The sequence below is a fragment of the Gracilinanus agilis genome, chromosome 1 (genome assembly GCF_016433145.1).
Source record: "Gracilinanus agilis isolate LMUSP501 chromosome 1, AgileGrace, whole genome shotgun sequence".
Taxonomy (NCBI): Eukaryota; Metazoa; Chordata; class Mammalia; order Didelphimorphia; family Didelphidae; genus Gracilinanus; species Gracilinanus agilis.
In genome coordinates, this window is record NC_058130.1 from 586,676,497 (window position 1) to 586,697,259 (window position 20,763).

Genomic DNA, 20,763 nt, shown 5'->3' on the forward strand with positions numbered 1-20,763 from the left:
TCAATCTTGTCATTTCTGGTGTTCAATTTGCTTATCAGTTCATTTGATTTCTGAGCCTCACTTTCCAATTGCAAGATTCTACCTTTTAAACTGTTATTTTCTTGCCAGATCTCTTCCATTTTCCTCAGAATCTCAGTTTTGAACTCTTCCATAGCTTGTGAGGAGTTTTCCTTATTTGAGGAGGGTCCGGATGCTTGTTTGTTCTCCTCCTCTGTTTGCTCGGTTGTCTGGATTTTCTCTGTGTAAAAGCTGTCGAGTGTTAAAGACTTCTTCTTTTTGTTATTATTCTTTCTCTTCTGAACCTCCTGATGCTGATGCTGAGTAGCCATCATTAGCCCAGCAGCTTCTCAGCTTTATCCTCGGGCTCAGTGTCTGTTCCCAATCTATTGGCTCCTGAGGTCTGAATTCTGGTTTTTTCCAAGGTCAAGCCCCCTGGTGGGCCCTCTTGCTTGATCCTCTGCTGGAGGTTTCTTTACAAGTCTCAGGGTGCTGCTTCCACAGTCGTATACCCGTCTGCACTGGTTCCCCACTTAGGCTTAGTTCTGCCTCCACCCACGCCTCTACTCAGCTGGCTCTCTGCGGGCCCAGCGTCCTGCTCCGGCGCGCGCGCTCAGATTTCGCGTGCTTTTTTTGACTTAATGGGGTCCTAAGTCTTGCTGCTGTCAGGAACAGGTCCCGGAGCTGCTGATGACTCGATGGGTGCCCCAAACTTGCTCTATTTCTTTTTAGCTGGGTTCGGAGCTATAGGTGAGTGTGGAGGGGGTGGGGGTGGGGCGGTTGCTCAGCTCACGATTGAGTGAGTGAGAGCCCTTTTTAGCTTGGAAATGTCTCGATTCCACGTACCTTCCACGCTGTGCCCTGTTGTGGGGTTCCTCCGTTCGTCTGGACTTGTTTTTATGTCCCCTTGAGGAGTTTTGTATGTTTCGGTCAGGAGAGGTTAAGAGCTGCTTCTTACTCTGCCGCCATCTTAACCCGGAAGCCTGGAGAGAGAAATTTTAATTGAATGATGAGGTTGGAAATCAGACTTCAGAGTGTTTAGGAAAGAGTAAGATGAGAAGACATTTGGCTCCTAATATGGGCATTAGTAGAGGAAGACCTTTAAGGAAGAAGGATCTATTCTGGGAGAAAAAGGTTTTTTTGACACTCGCTATTATAATGGTTGACTTGACTGGTACTTTAATGCTATATCCTAGTTAGGTAGTGATTACACTAAGGGAAAATCACTTTGCCCTGACATGGCAGAAGAGAACCATTACAATCAGTTTACCAGTTGGAGGCTGGTTGAGAAATATTTATAGTTATATTGTCTTTTCAGAAGTGGGTGCTTTAGGCAGAGCCATGATGGCAGAGAAGAAACAGAACCCCTTCTAATCTCTCCCAAATTATCTTCTAAACCATGTTGATATAATGCTTCAAAACAAATTATGGAGCTACAGAACTCGCAAAGTGATAGAATGAAATAATTTTTCATTCTGAGACAACTTAGAAAGTTGGCGTGAAAGGTTTATATGGACCAAATAGTATGGGAGTTGAGTAGGTTCTGGTGCACTAAGGAAGGCGCTATCTCAACAAAGCATCACAAGCCTCAGAGGCAGTTGAATCTATGCAAAGGCTTCTGAAGACGTCAGGCCATGGTAAATCAGACAACTGGTCTAAAAAGAGATTAGAGTAGTCCTGTTGCTGGCTCTTAGTGGAGGATTCTGCTGCATTGCCCAGACTGAGATCCAGGTCACAATTCCAGGGTGATGAGAAGCACTAGAAGAGCAGTGCTTACTGTCAAAAGGGAGCAGGAATTGCTGGTCATTAGTTCTAGGATGAAAAAAAGTACATATAATCCCTTAAAGACCAGAGCACAAACCAAGAGAGTATTATGCATACTCCTCTTTAGGTCACACCATCTTGGAAGTACTGAAAACAGATTCCCCCAGAGTGCTATGAAAGCTGCACAAAGAACCTGAAGCTTGGGCCAGTCTCCCTTTCCCCAAAGGAACTGAGCTCAACTATAACAGTCTTTTTAAATATAAGTCTAGAAAAACTGAGAAAATGAGCAAACAGCCAAAAAAAGAAACTCAACAAAGTTATTTTAGCGGCAGGGAAGATCATAATAGAAACTTAGAAGAAGACAAAAAAATCAATCCTGTTGCATCCAAAGCCTCAAAAAAATAATTCCTGGAGTAGCTCAAAAAAGACTTAGAAAATAATATGAGAGAAGAAAAATTGGGAAGAGAAATGAGAGGGATGCAGGAAAATCAGGAAAGAATCTACAATGTCTTAAAAGAGGGACAAAAAATTGAAGAAAATAAAAAAGTAGAATTGACCACATGATAAAAAGATACACAATTCATTGAAGAAAAAAATGTTTTACATGTTAATTGGGAAAAAATAAAATAATAATGAAGAAAAGAACTCCTTAAAAATAGAATTAGACAAATGGGAAAGGTGGTACTCACTGAAGAAAATAATTTCTTAAAATCAGAATTGCACAAGTTGAAGCTAATGTCATCCATGATCATATCAGGAAAAAAGATGTTAAAAATGAAATGGAAGAAAATGTGAAATATTTCTTAGGAAAAAACAACTGACATAGAAAATAGATTCAGAAAAGATAATTTAAGAATTACATGACCATTGTAAGCCATGATCAAAAAAAGAACCTAGTCATCATCTTTTAAGAAATTATTAAGGAAAGCTTATATTCTGGAACCTGAAGGTAAAATAGTAATTGAAATAATCCAATGACCACCTCCTGAAAGAGTTCCCCAAATAAAAAGCTCTCAGAAATATAGCCAAATTTCAAACCTCCCAGGTCAAGGAGACAATATTGCAAGTATCCAAAAATTTATTATTAATCAGGATAACACAAGATTTAGCAGCTTTTACATTAAATATTTGGAGGGTCTGGAATACAGGAGCTAATAATTCAATCAAGAATCACCTACTCAGCAAAACTGAATATAAACCTTTAAGGGAAAAAATGGGTATTCAGTGAAATAGAGGACTTTCAAGCATTCCTAATAAAAAGACCAGAGTTGAATAGAAATTTTGACTCTCAAATAGAAGATTGAAGAGTGTAGCCCCCAGTAGTTAGAGTGGACCCCTGTAAAATCAAAGCCTTCATCTGGCCAGAATCAGTCCCGTAGCACTCCTCACATGAGGCCCCCCAAACTCTTCCTTTCCAACCCCCACCCCTCTGCTGTACTTGGTAATAACTGGCTGTTCTTGACAAACCCACTGCAGCATACATTTCCTTGAGAATCTGGGCTAGATGTTACATATTTACCTATGATTTATTATCCTATGGAAAACTCTGTCTAAACTTTGGTGAAGTAAACTAAGTTATTGTACTGAGATTATAAATCATTACTAACCATTGTCCATGAAAAAGATTTCCTAATCCTTTAGTTTATGTAATATTGCACTATATAACACTAGCTGTGATCAGTAAACTTGCCAGTTGCTTGCCATCAGCTCTCCTAAGTCTGTCTGCATTTTTACCCTTTGGAACCCCAATCCAGTTGTTCCTCAGTGGTCTCTGACAACTGGTACCTGAACAAGGATCCTCCCCCAGAGGCAAAGACTCTTCATTGAGGGATCACAGGCAAGAAAAATTCTTCCCCCAATACCACAGGAAAAATTTGAAAGAGTAAAAAGGACTAGTCAGGAGTCCAGCCAGGAAGATTTAATAGCCAGGAGGGCTTACCAGGTCAGAAGGACCTTAAGCCAGCAATAAGTAAAAATGGAGCACGGGACAGGCTAAGTCAAAAGAAACAGAATTACTCTGGCAAGTATTAAAATCTACACTACAGGCAAAAGGTACCAAAGTGAACAATGCCTCACTTCCAGAATTTCTTGAGTATGTCATAGAAGCCTGGGAAGAAATGGGGGAGAGGATTAAAGTGATAAGAGACCTTTTAGATCCCAACTATAAACTTCAGAATGTAGACTCCTGTCCAAAATTCCAGAAAGAAAACATTGAATCCAAACATAAGCCTCCCTCAGAGATGAATTCAAAATGACAAAACTTTTTCAGGGGCAGCTGGGTAGCTCAGTGGATTGAGAGCCAGGTCTAGAGACCGGAGGTCCTAGGTTCAAATCCGGCCTCAGACACTTCCCAGCTGTGTGACCCTGGGCAAGTCACTTGACCCCCATTGCCCACCCTTACCAATCTTCCACCTATGAGACAATACACCGAAGTACAAGGATTTAAAAAAAACAAAACAAACTTTTTCGTTGTGCCCCCCCCCAAACCCCCAGTTTCCTCTCACAGTCATCATAGCCAGAAAAACTGGTTCTGCAGGAAACTCACCAAGAGCTCCTACAGAAAAAGCGGAGCCAATGTAGCGTAGAATTACTAGGAAAAGTAGCCAATTGTCTTCCCTCTTCTGCTGCCCTAACCACTCCTTCCCCTGCTCCAAGAGCTTTCTCCCTTTTACAACAGACCATAACCAAAATGCAGGAGATAGGTGATGAATTTTCCCAGTAATAGAGCAGAGTGATGGAATATTTAAAATAAATTACTTTTCAATATGACTCTATTGCCCCGTTTACACTGAGATTAGTGGAGACCCTTTCTGATAATATTCTCCCCCTTGAATAATTGGAAAATGATCACAAAGGCCTGTCTGTCTGGAGGAAACTTTTTATTATGAAAATCTGGATATGTTGATAAAACAAAAACTCAGGCAGAAAACAATAGGAATGCTCAGCTTGGAATTACCTGTGACATGCTTACTGAGAAAGGAGATTATGCTGCAGTTCAAAATCAATTGGCTTATAATTCACTAGTATACCAGCAAATTAAAGTCATAGCATTGCAGGTCTGGTGTAGACTTCCCACCGCCAGCAGGACCCAGGAGCTAAGCAAGATCATACAAGGACGAGACCAACTTTTCCAAGAATTTGTCTCCTGATTGTCACAGTCTCTAGAATTATTCAGGACCCTAAAGCAGAAGTGCTTTTTGTAAGGCAGCAGAAGTGCTTTTTGTAAGGCAGCCATCCAACCATACTGAGATAAAACCTCCTTAGATGAATATATAAAGCTTTGTGTGATCATAGGATCCTCACATATCCTGGTGGTCTCTGATACAAGAGAAGTATTAAAAGGTGAATAAGAAAGAAAAATCATAAGAAATTCAATAGGGTTAAACTGATTAAATCCTTACATAGGAAGATGAACATTATCATTATTAGAGTAGTTAGAAGGAGTATACATAGATGGGGGTAAGGATATGAGGTGAATATAATGGGATGATATCTAAAAAAATAAAACTAAAAGGTAAGAAAGAGAAATACATTGGGAGAAGGGTTAAGGAAGTAGTAGAATTAGGTTTTACACAAAAGAGGCTCAGAAGAGTGGAGTTGGTGATGGGGGAAATGGTAGGGAAATGTTTGAACCTTACTCTCATCAGAAAAGGCTCATGGAGAGAAGAACATACACACTCAGTCATTTAGAAATCTTACTCTACAGGAAAAGTGGGAGTGGAAGGCAATAAGAAAAGCTGGGGTGGGCAAATTGGAGGTGACCGTGATCAGAAGCAAAACACTTTTGAGGATGGACAGAGTGCAAAAAGAAAGAAAGGGCAGAAAAGGGAAAATAGGAAGGAGGGTAACACAGCAAGCATAACTGATTAAAGTTTTCAAGTTTCTCTTTTAAAGGCCGAATTTCTCAAATACAAGTTATCCCTATTGATAAATGGTCAAACAATATGAACAGGCAGTTTTCAGGTGAATTAATCAAAGCTATCTATTGTTATCTTTAAAAAATCTCTAAATCACTCGATAGAGAAGTGCAAATTAAAAGAGCTCAGATTTACTACCTCATACCTATCCCCTATTGTGACAGAAAAGGAAAATGACAAAAGTTGGGGGGGATGCAGAGTGAGGTAAGCAGAACCAGGAGAACATTGTACACATTAATAGCAATATTATATGATGAATGATTGTGAATGACTTAGCTATTCTCAACAATTCAGTGATCTAAGACAATCCCAAAGGACTCATAATGAAAAATGCCATCTGTCCCCAGAGAAAGAACTTTCTTTCTTCATTTTTTTGTTCAGGTTTTTTCCAGAAAAGGACTAATATTGGAAAATGGTTTATATGATTGCAAATGTAAAATCTACATCAGCTTACCCTCTCAATGATGGAGGAAGACAGGGAGGGAGGGAAAGAATTGGAGCCTCAAAAGCATTTTAATTGAATATTAAAAATTGTTTTTAATATGATTAGGGAAAAATAAAATAGCAAAAAAGGGTTACACTAGTTGGCTTGAAGAACATTGTTGGGTAGATGCCTTGTTCCTACTTGGGAACACGGTAGGTGGACTGCCTCTATGACCCTTCCCTTGTAGCAGGATGTTGTTATGACCCCATGTCTAGATTAGTAGTGGACCCACTCTTTTTTATTCTCATGTTGTCAACTTTGTTATTTGTTTTAGTAGAAAGCTTAGGAGGTTTGTGATTCCCTTTGAAGTTTCATAAAACAAGTGAATGTAGGGAAAAGTATCAGCACATTTTTTTCACTAGTACTAATTCCTAAGGAGAAAAACCTTTGATTGTCCAGTCATTTTCCCATGAGGTCTCAGATCATTTTATCAGACATATTAACCATGAGTAGAAATGAAGTTTTATCTGAACTGTCTCTCACATTAGCAATGGGGTTCAAAGTCACAAAGTTCTGTCCCTCAATTTGTTACATTGTAGCTATTAATCATGAACTGGCTATGTAGCTATTAGTCATGAAATGGCTATATTCTAAGTGAAAACTGTAGACAATGAGTTGCTAAGCTGTATAAATAATTTTGCTCATGTTTAATATTAATCTTATTCTCACGTGAAGCATCTCTTGTCTTTTTTTTTCTTGCTAATTTTCAAGTATATCCATTAATTGTGGAAAGATAGAAGAAACTGGTTATATGAATGCAATAACATGATATTAGACTGCAAGTAACTATAAAAATGAGGAATTAGAATTCAGAGAAATATGGGAACACTAGAATGAACTGATAAGGAGCAGAATTAGGATGTGTACATATACACATACACAAACTCCCTCAATTGAGATATTATGAAGTGACCCATTTTGTTCCTCAATTTGATGAAACATTTCCCATCCTATTTGAGAAACTGAGAGCTATAGCTACAAAATATTCCTTAACTAATGATCTTGTGATTTTCATGGTTGGTTTTTGCTTAACTTTGATTTTTTTTAATGGAAAGTTATGTGGGAAAAGGCAAATTGATAGATGATTTCTATTTTAAAAAGATTAAGAACATTTTAAAAAAGTAAATAATCAAATTGAAATTTTGATTTTTCAGCATTTGTGGATGTGTGTGTATACAACATATATACTGAATTTAGAGAAAGAAATTTTCTTTAAAATAATTAAACATTACAGGCAAAAGTCTTGTAATCTTTCATATTAGACATAAAAGTTAAAGGAAGTAATTTTATGAATATTCAGTGTAACTTTGAAGGTTAAAATGATTGATTTACATTGTTTTTCCAGCTTTCAGTGTTATATGACATTCTTGAAGATTACTATGAGCCTTGAATTTTTCTTTACCTTAAAACCAATAAAAAACATACTTAAATTTCATCTTAATTTAGAAAATTTTTTCTTTCCAAGATAGAGATAAAAATAGTTTAATTTAACACTTGAAATGAAAAATCAATTTTAAAGTATCCCATTCAAACAGAAAATTCTTAATTTTAGAAATAATTTCCTTTATTTAAAATTTTTAAAGCACTTTACCCAAATTCATGTTTGTTTTTTAAGGGGTGAGGGTTACTGGTTTATTTGGTTTTAATTTTTCTTTTTTTCAGTGTTCAGTGAGTATTGAGGAGGAAGTCTGGTGAAGTGAAAACAGTTTATTTGGAATCTGGAGGTCTTGGTTTAAATTCTTAGTAGACATGATTATGGGCAAATCACTTAGCCTTTCAATTTCTTCATTTGATTGAAGGAATGCTTATATTGAAATACATACTTCCCAAAGTTCTCGAGAGAAAAATCAGTTTGTAAACTTTTAATTGCCATAAAACTATGAGTTCCATTGTTTATTTTAAATTTTATATGTGCATATATATACATATATATATATTTCTCTTTTCATCACTTATTTGCAGAAGTTTGTTTTAGTTATTTTGCTACTTTTCCCTCACATCAGTATTTTAAGATTTAAATTGTGTTTAAATGGCTTGACTAGAAAATAGTATAACTGTGTTAAATGCTTATTAAGTATAATGTACCTCATTCAAATATTAACCATTTTATTCATCTGAACTGCATATTAAGAAAATATTTGAATTTTAGTAATAATCCTTCATTACCACTTATTTGTAATAGGTCTTTTTCCTTCCCTTTTGGACAGTAATGTTGAACATTATTTACCTTTCCAAATTTAATGATTCTGAGTAGTTATAATACATTAAAGGTCATAAATAGCCAGGTTATGACCTCATTTCCCTAATACAATGGTGTGTTTCTGTTTTGGATGAAACAGATGAGATAGATTAGCTAAATTTTATATATCATTTAAAGGTAGAAAAGGTATTGTATGAAAGCCATTGTCAAAATTAGAATATATGTTTTAAATTTTCAAATATTTCATATTTAGCATTTATATCTAAGGCAGTAACTTCACGTGGAAAATAGGTATAATTATTGTTTAAGGCAATATTGATTACATACCTTGAAAGAACAAATATTTCTGATTAGCAACACATGTGATCCTCTTCAGTGTATATAGCTATATTCTTGTAAAATTAAGTAGCATCACTTAATTGTTACCTGAATATACTGCGGTGTAATTTTTTAAATTCCTTGTTTTTCTCCTATGTTTTTTATTTTAGGGGAAATGATTACTGAGAACATCCATTTAAAATAGCTAAAAAGGCTGTCAATATAAATATTTACATTAATCTTGTTGAGACTAACCTTATTTAGAAATATGAGTTCCTAAACTTATTTTAATTGGCTTTTCAGGTTTTTTTTATGTTTATTGTTAATGAAAAATAAATTTGCATTTGAATTAGCACCATTCTATAGGCTGAGAGCTGTTTCAGATTATTCAACTGTAATATTCATACAGTAATATTATAAATCATGTATAATTTTTTCACTAGAATTATGTATCCATTTTCTATTTCATAAAAACAAAAAACTTTAAAGGAACAATGTAACACTAGTAAAGAAGTTAGCAAAAAAGAGCATAAGTTTTTTTTAAAGATACTGTATTCTTTTAAACATAAATATATACCAGAAAGTGTAAGATTCTGCAAACCATTTTTCAGCATTTATAACCTTCATGTTTTTTATCTTGTAGGTGGAAACCTGCCCTTTTTTCCCAAATAAACTTTAATGTTACTTTTCTGATATTTCATTTTGGTTTTTAAAGTTTTTAAGTTCAAAAGTTAATATTTTGGACAGTTAACGAGGTAGTATCTTTTTAAGTGACAGTAATGAAAGGGTCCTATTACTTTCACTGATGTCAGTGAAAGGGTATTATCACTTTCATGAATGCTAATGAAAGCCTATTACCACTTTGTGAAAGTGATGAAAAGGTTTTGCCATTTAATTCTCTTCTATGATTTATGTGTAAACAAAATAGGCTCACTTATATTACATGAGTGATCATTTGAATATTTACTATTCTCTGATTTTTTCCTGCTGAAATCTTGTCTGAATCTCATCTTCCCCTTCCCCTAAAAATTCATAGACAGTAGTACATACATTTAAAGTTTAAGAAGTCTTTTCTTAAACTAAGTAATTGCTAATGTAGTTTCAAGTTAATGTATAGAGTGCTTAATCAATATTCTTGTTTTTTTCCTAGCAAAATAATTATATGTTAGATTTTAATTTTTATTTGTTTCTCACTTGATGAACAGTTTTGTTTAAAGGATTGTCTTTATATTTTTATAGGAACTGTAATAGGTGTTGTTATTTACACTGGAAAAGAAACTCGAAGTGTAATGAATACATCCAATCCAAAAAACAAGGTAGGCTAGTTTTAAAAAAAAAAAGTGGCTTCTTTAATTAATTTCATTTTTCCTTTCAATGACCTTAAAGTATATGTAGTTTAGTAAAGTTTGCGCATTTTTAATTTACCACATAAGAAACATTTAAACAAGCATTAGCAGTCCTAATTTACTTGATGATTTGATATAGTACTGCTGTGTTAGAGTGTTATAATTCTTTGTCCTCTAAGATAAATTTCTAATTGTTTCTTTTCAGCAACTTAAATTGACTTATTTATCAGTGTACACATTTAGCACCCTTCACTCCGCCACCCTCAATTCTAACAATGTAAAAAAAATACACCTAGGATTAAATAGATAATTGTAGGCCTCCACATTAATTTGTCAGCTTCAGGGTGTAGTGGTTCCTTTTTTTTTCCCCCACTTCATTTTTATCATTCACTATTCATAGTTTTCAAGTAAATTTATCATAGTAATTATTAACTGTTTCAAAAATATTTTACTTGAAACATTCATATTAAGACATCAGTTATTAAACTAATTTGAAGGTTTATGTGCCAGTTATGTATAAGCCAGGAGCTGTGTATGAAATATTACTAATTATGTAATTTAGTAGGTTTTAGTCTGACATTAAAATATTATTTTATAAAGTACATTTTATTTTTAGATGACTTTAAAGAATTTAGAATTGTGTATCATATGTAACCTGAACTAACTAATCCTTCAAAAGCCACAAAAATGCCAATAAACCTTTAACTATAGTACCTCTATATGTAACACTATTACACCAGCTCTCAAAATTTCTATTAACTGCCTTTCCTCCAGAACATAAACCAAGATACTATTTTCATAGCTATACACAAGAGAATAACGTGGTTAACTCAAATTACCTCTAATGGTATTTTCATGCACAAATTTTTATGCACTTCATGGGAAACTGTAAGACTCTATATCTATTTATTACATATTTCTACTAATGTCAAGAAGGACATTTTATCACCAGTATTTATGTATCAATTCCATAGAAAATATAATCACTTAGAAATAAAAAGCTTCTGACTTGTTTAAGCACTAGTTATTTTGCACAGTCACTTTGTTGAAAATTAATATTTTAAAAAGTTAATTGTTAATAAGAATGGAATCTGGTACACAAAGTATTATTCTATTGTGGCTGTGTCATGAAGCAAAAGTGAAAGGATTTATTCTTTCTGTAAACAAAACAAATATTCTAGATAATAGACATTTAACTTAAGCTTTTATTCTCTTTTTCGCATTTTGTCAAAAAGTTTTTAAAGTAACTGGGCATAGATGAATATATATTTTTTCTAATAATATTTTGAAAGGAAACTATCTTTTAAACTACCTCAATGTATTTCTCCATATGCTCCTTTTATTCTGTAATATTGTTCTCCTCATTCCCTCATTTGTATTCTTCTTTTATTTATTCTCCTTGACATTTGTTTGACAGTTTTTCTCTAACTTTATCATTTCATTCACCCTTTTGTCCTACTACTTCTTCACACCCATTTCAATTGGACTAGTGATTAATGATTGCAATTTACTAACATGAAATTCTATAAAATAAATAATTTTCAAGCTTATTGTGTTTAGTTTATTTTTTTAATTATACCAACTTATATCCATTAAGCACTTAAGTACTCCCTTTTAGGCATTACATGATTTCTTTTCTTTCCTTTTCTGTACTACTTCTACTAGCTTTGATTTTTACCTCCTTCTAAGTAGTTAAGGAGTTGAGTGTTTATTTTTCCCCCTCTATGGAAATAGTACTCAGAAAAAGGTAAATCAGTGATAGAATAATTTTCTTTTTGAAGCATTATTAAGAATTAGATCACCCACAATAAATGCTCAGATAAAATTTAGTTTGCATTTACATATTAATATGTAATCTTAATCACTGAGATTACACAGTGATATATGTGTTTAACAGATAAGAATAAGCTGTTCTACAAAGTAAAACACTTGTCTAGAATAATACAGTGTTGGAAGAGCAACTAGTCTGTGAATGAGTAGAAAGTGACCGATGAATTTCATCTGGAAAAATGTAAGATTGGAGGGAAATGAAGGAAGAATATGCTTATAAGAGATTAAACTCTGAAGTGTAATTACAAATTGAGAAAGAGATCCAGGAGTCCTATTTCCTGTTTTGAGAAAATATTACAACAAAGCAGGCTAACAAAATGGGCTATGAAAGTTTGGAAACAATATATAAAATATTCTTGAATAAACCATATTGCATAGATTGAATAATAGGTGGTCTTCTATACTTAATGTTTAATCCACCTGGGAAGTAAAATGGAAATAATCATGGGTGAGGAAGAAGAGAAGGCTTCTGTAGTTTAAAAAAAATGCTCCAAATTAAGTGAAATTCATTAGTCAAAAAGGATAACTAATTTCCAAGTCTATAACTCATGCATATTATGAATATGGTGAATATTATATTACCTAAAATACCCCAGCACTCAGTATATTCTGATTTGAAGTATGTGATAGGGCAGAAATGCCACAAAAACTTTTCAGCCAGCCTTAAACTCTACCCTGGCCATTAGAAAATCCTTGTTGCATTTTACTAGTGTTACCTGAGAGTTAATGAGCATCTGTTAACACGTTTCAGATGCTGAGATTAGATTGCTGTTACCTAACAAAATGGCCCTGAAGGACACTGAAGGTACACATATATTTTATGTATAGGTCAGGATTAGGGAGGCAAAATAACCTGCAGATAGTTAATGAGGAAGCTCCTAACTTAGTTGAAATTTCCTAACATTTCAGTGTACTTTTTTACAAAGCTAATAAAGATTTGTTTACTTTTGTATCCCCTAACAAAATTCAGAATATTGTTAGGCTCTTAAAAGGTGTAAAGTGGTTTCTAGTCTCAGCTAGAATGCTTCCTCTTGATTCCTTCCCCAATAAATTCTCTCCACTTTACCTTGTTTTATCTTTTTCATCCTAATCAAATATACAGTTTTCCCTGTTAGGCTGTGAGCTTCTTGAGGGCAGGGAATTTTTATGCCTTTCTTTTTATCTGCAAAACTTAGTATATTGCATAGCACTGAAAATATATTTCACAAATGTTTCTTGATTTAATATGAGTAAAGTTTTATAGGATAATGGATACAGCCAAAATTCCTCTTTGCCATAATTTTTTTTTGTTTCGTTTTGTTTGTTTTTTTGTTCGTTAATTCCTAGTCATTCTGTCTTTTTCTTTACCTCCCCTATTCCTGCCTGGAAATTTAATAATATTTTATCTCTTCAATAATTTCTCCTAATTTTCCTTATGTTTCATTTCTTATAGTAGTCTCTTCTCAAAAAAAATGGCATATTGTCTCTTTGAACTAAGGCATTTTCTAGATGTTTCTGGGAGGAAGAAAAATTGTAATAGCTATCAGGAATGAAAGGGGTTTGTTTTTATTTGAGAAAGCATGTTACTAATAAATGGGAAATTCAGCCATTCAGTTGGTCCTGGATCCTACAATTTTATCAAATTCTTATGTACTTAACTTCAGTATTGATTATCTAGTGAGTATGAGAAATATTGTTAAATGAAAATTTAAATCTTAAAGTCTTTGAAATTTTTTGAACAAATTGGGAGCATTATCTGATATTTCTAGTTTTCAGTTTAGATTAATATTGTTTTTGTGTAGCATTTTTTATCTAGATATGGGAATTAAAAATAAAGTCCTTTAATTTTCCTAACTAGATAGAATATAAATTCAGAAGGAAAAATATTTGCTTGAATTTCACCTCCTTCTATTGAATACCCTTCTTGCTCACAGCTGCTTCACAAAACTGATACTTGAAATAGTGTTTAAACATTATAACAGCACATATTTGAAGGTTTGAAAAGTATTTGCTTAGAGCTGTGAAGGATTTTCTTTTAAAATTATATGCAAATAGAAAGTTTTTATTCTTGTGCAATTATGTTTACAATAGAATTTTAAGAAAGTTTAAATTAAAAGGGTTGCAACAGGAGCTATGGCGTGCTTCTGATAACCTAGCCATAGACATATTTAATAGGATGATACTTGATTACATTTAAGAAGGGGAAAAAATTCTTATAGGAGGTTACGAAAAATCAATTGTGACAGGTTGCCATTTTCACGCCATTCATAATAATAAGTTGCTCAGAGCAGGAACATCAAGGATGAAATGATAATACAAATTGCCTGAAGCAGTTATTGCAATCCCTTGGGTATATTGATTTGTGTTTCTAATAAAAAGATGCTTTCAAATGTCTCATTGACAAAGAGACAAGTGATATATGCCATTATGTGAATTAGAATGGCCTCTTATTATCTGAATCTTTGTAAAGGCATTTTAAAATAATAGAACAAAGTAGAATCAGCACAGTTACAGTGCATACTTACTGTGGAGAAAAATTAACATAGTTTTAGAGAGTATATTCCTTGAATTGAAAAACATAATTTTTAATGTATTTATGCTTTATATGAAAATTTATGTTTAAGATAGCAGAAGAGCAGACAATTATTATGCCTTCTATGTATTCATATCATCCTGCTGTTTTCTTAGCTGTTGCTTTCTAAAGTAGTATAATATTTTTGGATTTAAATACTTGTTTAAAAAATCGAGCATATGTTTTATAACAGGCCTACATGTTTGAAATATAGTATTACAGTCAATCCACTTGGATTAAAAAAACTTTTGAGCATTTTTAGAATAACTATTATTAATATTAACAAATCACAGTGTTTCAGAGTCTCATCAAGAAAGGATTAACTAGAAAAGCAAACCTACAATAAAGTAATTCAGTAGCGTATAGACAAGCCACAGTATGGTTCTTAGGATTATGACAATACACATACCGCCTTCGCTTGTATAATCAGCACACTTTGATATTACAGCTGCTAACAATTAAAAGTTGTGCTCTTTCATCTGAAATGTGAACATAAATAAACTTATAATTTCAGGCAGCAGTAAAGAGGCAAAATGTTAAATGTTGAAAAAAAAATTCCTAATTATAACATCTGGGATATATTGTTATATCATAGTATTATTGAAAATATCTAACCTAAAAAAAATTAAATTGAGTCTTTAAATACATTTAAATATGCATCTGATTTAGAGTTTGGAATGCAGGTGCTTTCTGTTGAAAAATATCTTTATTTGTTGTCATTAATTCTTTGCTAAATTATAATTTTAGCAGTTATGGAATTCTGAATAAAAATAAGAACTTATTAGAGAATTATATTTATATGCTGAAATAAATGTTAAAGTATTTGACAGTTAAATATTGTTATGTTATTGTCCTTTACAGAAAGCATTTATTCATAGTGATAGATATTTTTGAAGTGAGAATTGTGATGCTTCTAGTTGACGGAGCTTTAAATTTTTTACTCATTTTGGTTTCTGAACTATCTGGCTCACACTCTGAGCCTATCATGAATGCATATTATCGTCAACAGTTTGAATAACATTTTATCCTCATAATATTTTACTCAGTGAAGTAGACTCTAAAATAATTCAGAAGTACAAAACCCCGCCTATCTAGCAAAGTACTGTGAAAAAAATACATGGAATACCAATATCTGGTTTTAGTTTTTTGCTCTGCTCTCTGTGATACTAGGCAAGTCATTGAACCTTTGTGGCCATCTCTCTTCTGATTTATAAAATAAAAATGCTAAATTAGATTACCTTTTCAGCTCTACATCTATGACCTAGGAAATGAACTTTGCATTACTTCTTCAATGTACATTGTTTCTTTTTATTGAACAGGTCTGGAACGTTTAGGTACTTGAACTGAAATATATCCATTTGAGTTTGCTCTTAAGAGGAAGGCTGGTCTCAAAGTCTTCTTCAAAATATTCAAATAGGACAAAAGCCTATATTTAAAAAAAAAAACGAAATGAGACAAAAACAATACAAAAGCTAAGATTACTTTTTATTTTGAGATTTTTTTTCTAGACATTTTCATGCCCCTCTTTTCATGATTAAATATCTCAGTATTTTTTAACGTAATTTTTCTGTGGCCCAGAAAAATTGGACAGACATAGAGATTTTATGTGCACTTTAAATATCTGAAAATACCTGTTGAAACCTATAATTCATTAACTCTGTTCCATTATGGTCAAACTGTTGTAATCATACCAAACTTGTCTTTTCAGAAAGAACATTCAATAAAACATGTGCATGATAAATTTAACATAAAATTAAGTAGCTTTCATTTTCTCCATGTAATTAGCATTGACAACTAATAATTACCTTTTACAGAACATTAAAAATATATGATGCACATTTCTGAGTTTTACAACCATAATAAGATAATAATTGTCAGGGATTTCCCCCCACAGGTGCAGTTATCAACAAGGAATAGGCCTAAAGGATTTTTAAAAATATAATCAAAACCAACATGTTACGCTTTAAAAAAGAAATCCATTGAGAATAAGATCTTTCTGATCTCTGTTACACAGTAACCTCTTTAGAACTAAAAAAAGAACCCCCCCAAGAGAAATATAATGGTTTCGTGTATGTATATTAGCAACTATATCTCCCCCCCCTATAATTAAATGTAAAATAACATTTGTCTTAAAGGCAGATGACTGTCCAGAGTGGGCCAGCATCACTATAATAATGCCTTTATTTCTGGTTCTAGAGCCAGAAGAGACCTCAGAGGATATCTAGTCACTCAATTTTTACAGATATGGAAACTGAGGCATAAGGATGTCAAGTGATCTTTTCATGGTTATACAAGTAGTGTTAGAGCTAGTGCTGGTGGCAGTAGAGATAGAAATAGAAGTAATAGCAGTAGTGGCAGCAGAAGTAATGGCAGTAGTGGTAGCAGCAGCAGCAGCAGTAGTAGTAGTGGTAGTGGTGGTGGTGGTGATAGTAGAATCAACAGCTAGCATTTCTATAATAATGGCATACATTTTGCCTAATATTATCTCATTTGATATAGCTACATAATTAGCTAGAAAGATATAAAGAATATAAGATATTAGAAGTTTGTTGTTTATTTTTTTTAAACCCTTAACTTCTGTGTATTGACTTATAGGTGGAAGAGTGGTAAGGGTAGGCAATGGGGGTCAAGTGACTTGCCCAGGGTCACACAGCTGGGAAGTGTCTGAGGCCAGATTTGAACCCAGAACCTCCAGTCTCTAGGCCTGGCTCTCAATCCACTTAGCTACCCAGCTGCCCTCTGTTGTTTATTTTTAAAAGCATTTTATTTAGTAATTTAGACCTGATTTAGAGCTAATTAATTTTGACCTAAATGTAGTTTTACAAGTTATCCTTCAGTAGGATGTCTTCCAAAGGTATGCTTAACTAATATAAGATTCCTTGAGAGATAGTAAGTTAAGTTTATTCAGTGATTCTCTGATTATAAGTATTAAGTAAGGATGCAAAAAAAGGGGAGATTAATTAGGTCGTTCGTAATCATCTGTTTAAGACTAGTCATATGATATGTTTCGTGCTAGGTACTAGGAATACAAATACAAAAGTTTAAGTCTTTGATGAGTTCATCATCTAGCTGTGGGAGAGAACATATATGTTTTTGGGGTTTATACAAAATTAGCCATCCTAGGTGGTGCGGTGGGGTCAGGAAGACTTCTTTTTTTTAAGTTCAAATGTGGCTTCAGACATTTACCAGCTGTGTGTACTTTAGATAAGTCACTAATACTATTTGCCTCAATTTCCTTATCTATAAAATCAGCTAATGAAGGAAATGGCAGACCACTCCAGTATCTGCCAGGAAACCCCAAATGGGGTCATTAAAAGTGACACAACTGAACAAAAATACAAATTAGAGAGTTGATAATTTGGAAGCAGAAAAGTCAGTAGCAGTTGGGGAGATCAATAAAGGCTTCCTATAGAAGTAGGCACTACCTGAACCCTTCTGGAAAGTTGGAATTCTAAGAAGTAGCAGTGAGGAGGGGAAGACTTTGCAGGCCCAGTGGGGCAGGGAGAGTCTTGATGGAGGGCAGCCAGTACAAAGGTATGGATATATTCTATTTCTGTTGCCTGTCAACCAGAGGTAAGTTTGGACTAGATAGAAAATCCATTGACTTTATCCTTAGGTACATTTACATTGCTGGGGCAAGAATTGGGAGAATAAAGAGAGCTGGATTGTATTTCAGGAAAATGTGCTATGATTTCTACAACCTCAAGGTGCTTCCTGGAAGAAAAAAAAATCCTCTTTTTAATACTAGCAGTCTTTCAGTAATGTTAAATGTTCGAGAATTAATAAAACAGCATAATTTTCAAAGAATCACAGTTGAAGATGCCCCCAGTGACATCCATAATAAAGAGACATGTTATGGCTATATAGGCTAGAGCAGTGATGGGCAAACTTTTTAAAGAGGGGGCCAAAAGAAAGGAAATGCTCATCTATCAGTCTGTTTCTAAGGCAACTCTTTGGAAGTTTCATTGTATTGTACCCTACTCATTGTATTTGTCAGATTAGGAATAATGTTGCTCGGCTGGATAGAACATTTCAGGGGGCTGCATCTGGTCTGCGGGCCAGAGTTTACCCATCACTGGGCTAGAGTATATTTAAAAAGATAATTTGTGCTCAAGAAGTGACATGAAAATAGTATCCTTCAAATATATCTTGAGAAAAGGAGATAATGTAATGATAATGAATAATAACAAGTGGACCTGAGAACTATACTTTTAGATACAAAATGTTAAATACATATCAGAATGCCTTCAGCACACCAGAGGAATCATTTAAATATTGTGGATTTATGGTAGAGCAGGATTGAGACTTTTAGAATTGAGTATTAATATGTAGCATTCTGCATTTTTGGAGAACGTACCAATTTCTATGAAATCATAAATCCATTGATGAATCACCATGAAAGTATGATGCTTGTACCAGATACAATACATTAAAAGATGTCTAGCTGTTCAAAACATTTGTGTTCTAAGAGTGATTATTCACATTATTGCTAGTAACTGACACTAATATATGGGGTTACATTTTCAAAATGCTTTGTTTAAAGTAACATTTGAAATAATAATTTATTTAATAACTTCTAAATAATAATGCATAGTTTAATTATTGTTTTTGAAGTAGTAAGAGCCATATATATGTGTATATATACATATAGAGAGACATATATACTGATTGCTTTGTAGGTGAGTAATAAATCTTGAAAATAAAATTCTGTGGTATTTGTTGGTCTCACCAATCAGTAAATAATTGTTGAATTACATTAATATCAGCCAAATAATAATAATCATTCTCATTGCCCCTAATTCATCATAGGCCAATATATATTGTAGTATAGAGAGAGGGGGTCATATAGTTTTTTCTAGCTTTGGCTGAGTTCTAAAAGCAATTAGGGGTTTTGGAATCTTGAGGGAAAAAGACAGTTGGTTTGGGTCTCCTGTGGAGGGAGGTTGTCTAACCAGCTGAGCTGCCTTCTTACCTATCTATAGTATTGAAATTTAGCCTAGCTTTGAAATATTTATTTAAGAAATTGTTATTTTGGATAAACCCTTTATATCTTCCTTCCCAATATTATTTCCTACCTTCTCTCCCTTACCTTATATGTCTGTGGAGTTAATAAGGAGAGTAATTAGAGAGGAGTTCAAATCTGTGAAGGGTTAATTATATTGACAATATTAGATATAAAGAAACTAGTCAGTCATCATTTATTCCCTTTAGATATCAAGAGCACTTTGTAAGCTTAAAAAGGCAGGTCCTTACTCAGACTCCATCTCTGCCTCCCTTCCCTCACCTGAGGTTCCTGAGACAACTGTTAGGGCTTCCTTAATCCACTTTCCTGTTAGATCATCCTTTTGAAAATAATAAACCCTTTTGTGTTTCAACAGACCTATTAGTATAATTTGTCAGTTAGTTATTAAGCGAGGGAAGAAGAGGGAAAGAACTAACATACTCTGGGCTTGAAGGGAAGCCGGGGTATCCATCTTGGAGGAAGGTGTAACTTCAAAACAAGTCCCTTCCTGTGAAATTAACTAAGCCTGTTGTTAATTTCAGTTTAGTCTATTTCCCTCAGCCTGTGTTTAAGTCTGAGTCCTGGTCTATAAGCCCTGCTATATTTGCCTGATCGATTAATTCTCCCTCTCCCTGAAGATCTTATTCCTTCAGTGTTAAACTCCTGACTTCAGCCTTATTATATCCTGAATCTCCTTATTCCAGCCTACCTGTAGCCTAGATTTACTATCTTAATAAATCCCTGATAGCCTCCTTTCAAAATTCCCTTGTACCACACACCTTTCCTCAAATTACCCCCATTACAATATTTATACATTTCATTTTTTTCTCTTTAATTTACAAAGTAGTTTTCTTTGTCTTAATTCAGGATGTAGAGTGAACAGGTTTCAAAATTAATTATAAAAATGTACTTTAATTACACACCTAAAGCACCATTTATATTAAATTTGTTAAACTGCATTTATTAAGATTTTTTAGATTGGAAAAGTAGGAAAGAACAGATTTTTGAGAGTTTTACATATCAAACTGAGTTTATATTTGATCCTGTAGGTAACAGCAGGGTGCTCTTATAATGTGTTGTGATGAGACCTACTCTGTTTTAAGAAAATTACTTTAGCAGCTATGTGGAATGTGGTTTGTAGTGAATAGTAACCCAAGGTAAAGGAGCCAGTTAGAAAGCTATTGCAAGAGTCATGATGGAAGATAAGAAGGGCCTGAACTTATTTATTCACATTATTCTGAAATATAAATAGCCTCTCACAAAATCAAAATTTTAAATGCATGAAAACTTGTTTTTTTTGTTTGTTTGTTTGCTGATGTCTCCTCTACCTCCAATCGATAAAATTTTCTTTCAT

General features: G+C 33.6%; 1 protein-coding gene across 1 annotated transcript in view; it reads left to right on the plus strand.

Annotated features, from left to right (window-relative positions):
- ATP9B (ATPase phospholipid transporting 9B (putative)) overlaps positions 1–20,763 on the plus strand; it is a 506,373-nt gene that overhangs the window by 268,304 nt on the left and 217,306 nt on the right. The window contains exon 11 of the mRNA XM_044683481.1: positions 9,920–9,996. Coding sequence (XP_044539416.1) covers positions 9,920–9,996 — 77 coding nt within the window. The remainder of the gene's footprint in view (positions 1–9,919; positions 9,997–20,763) is intronic.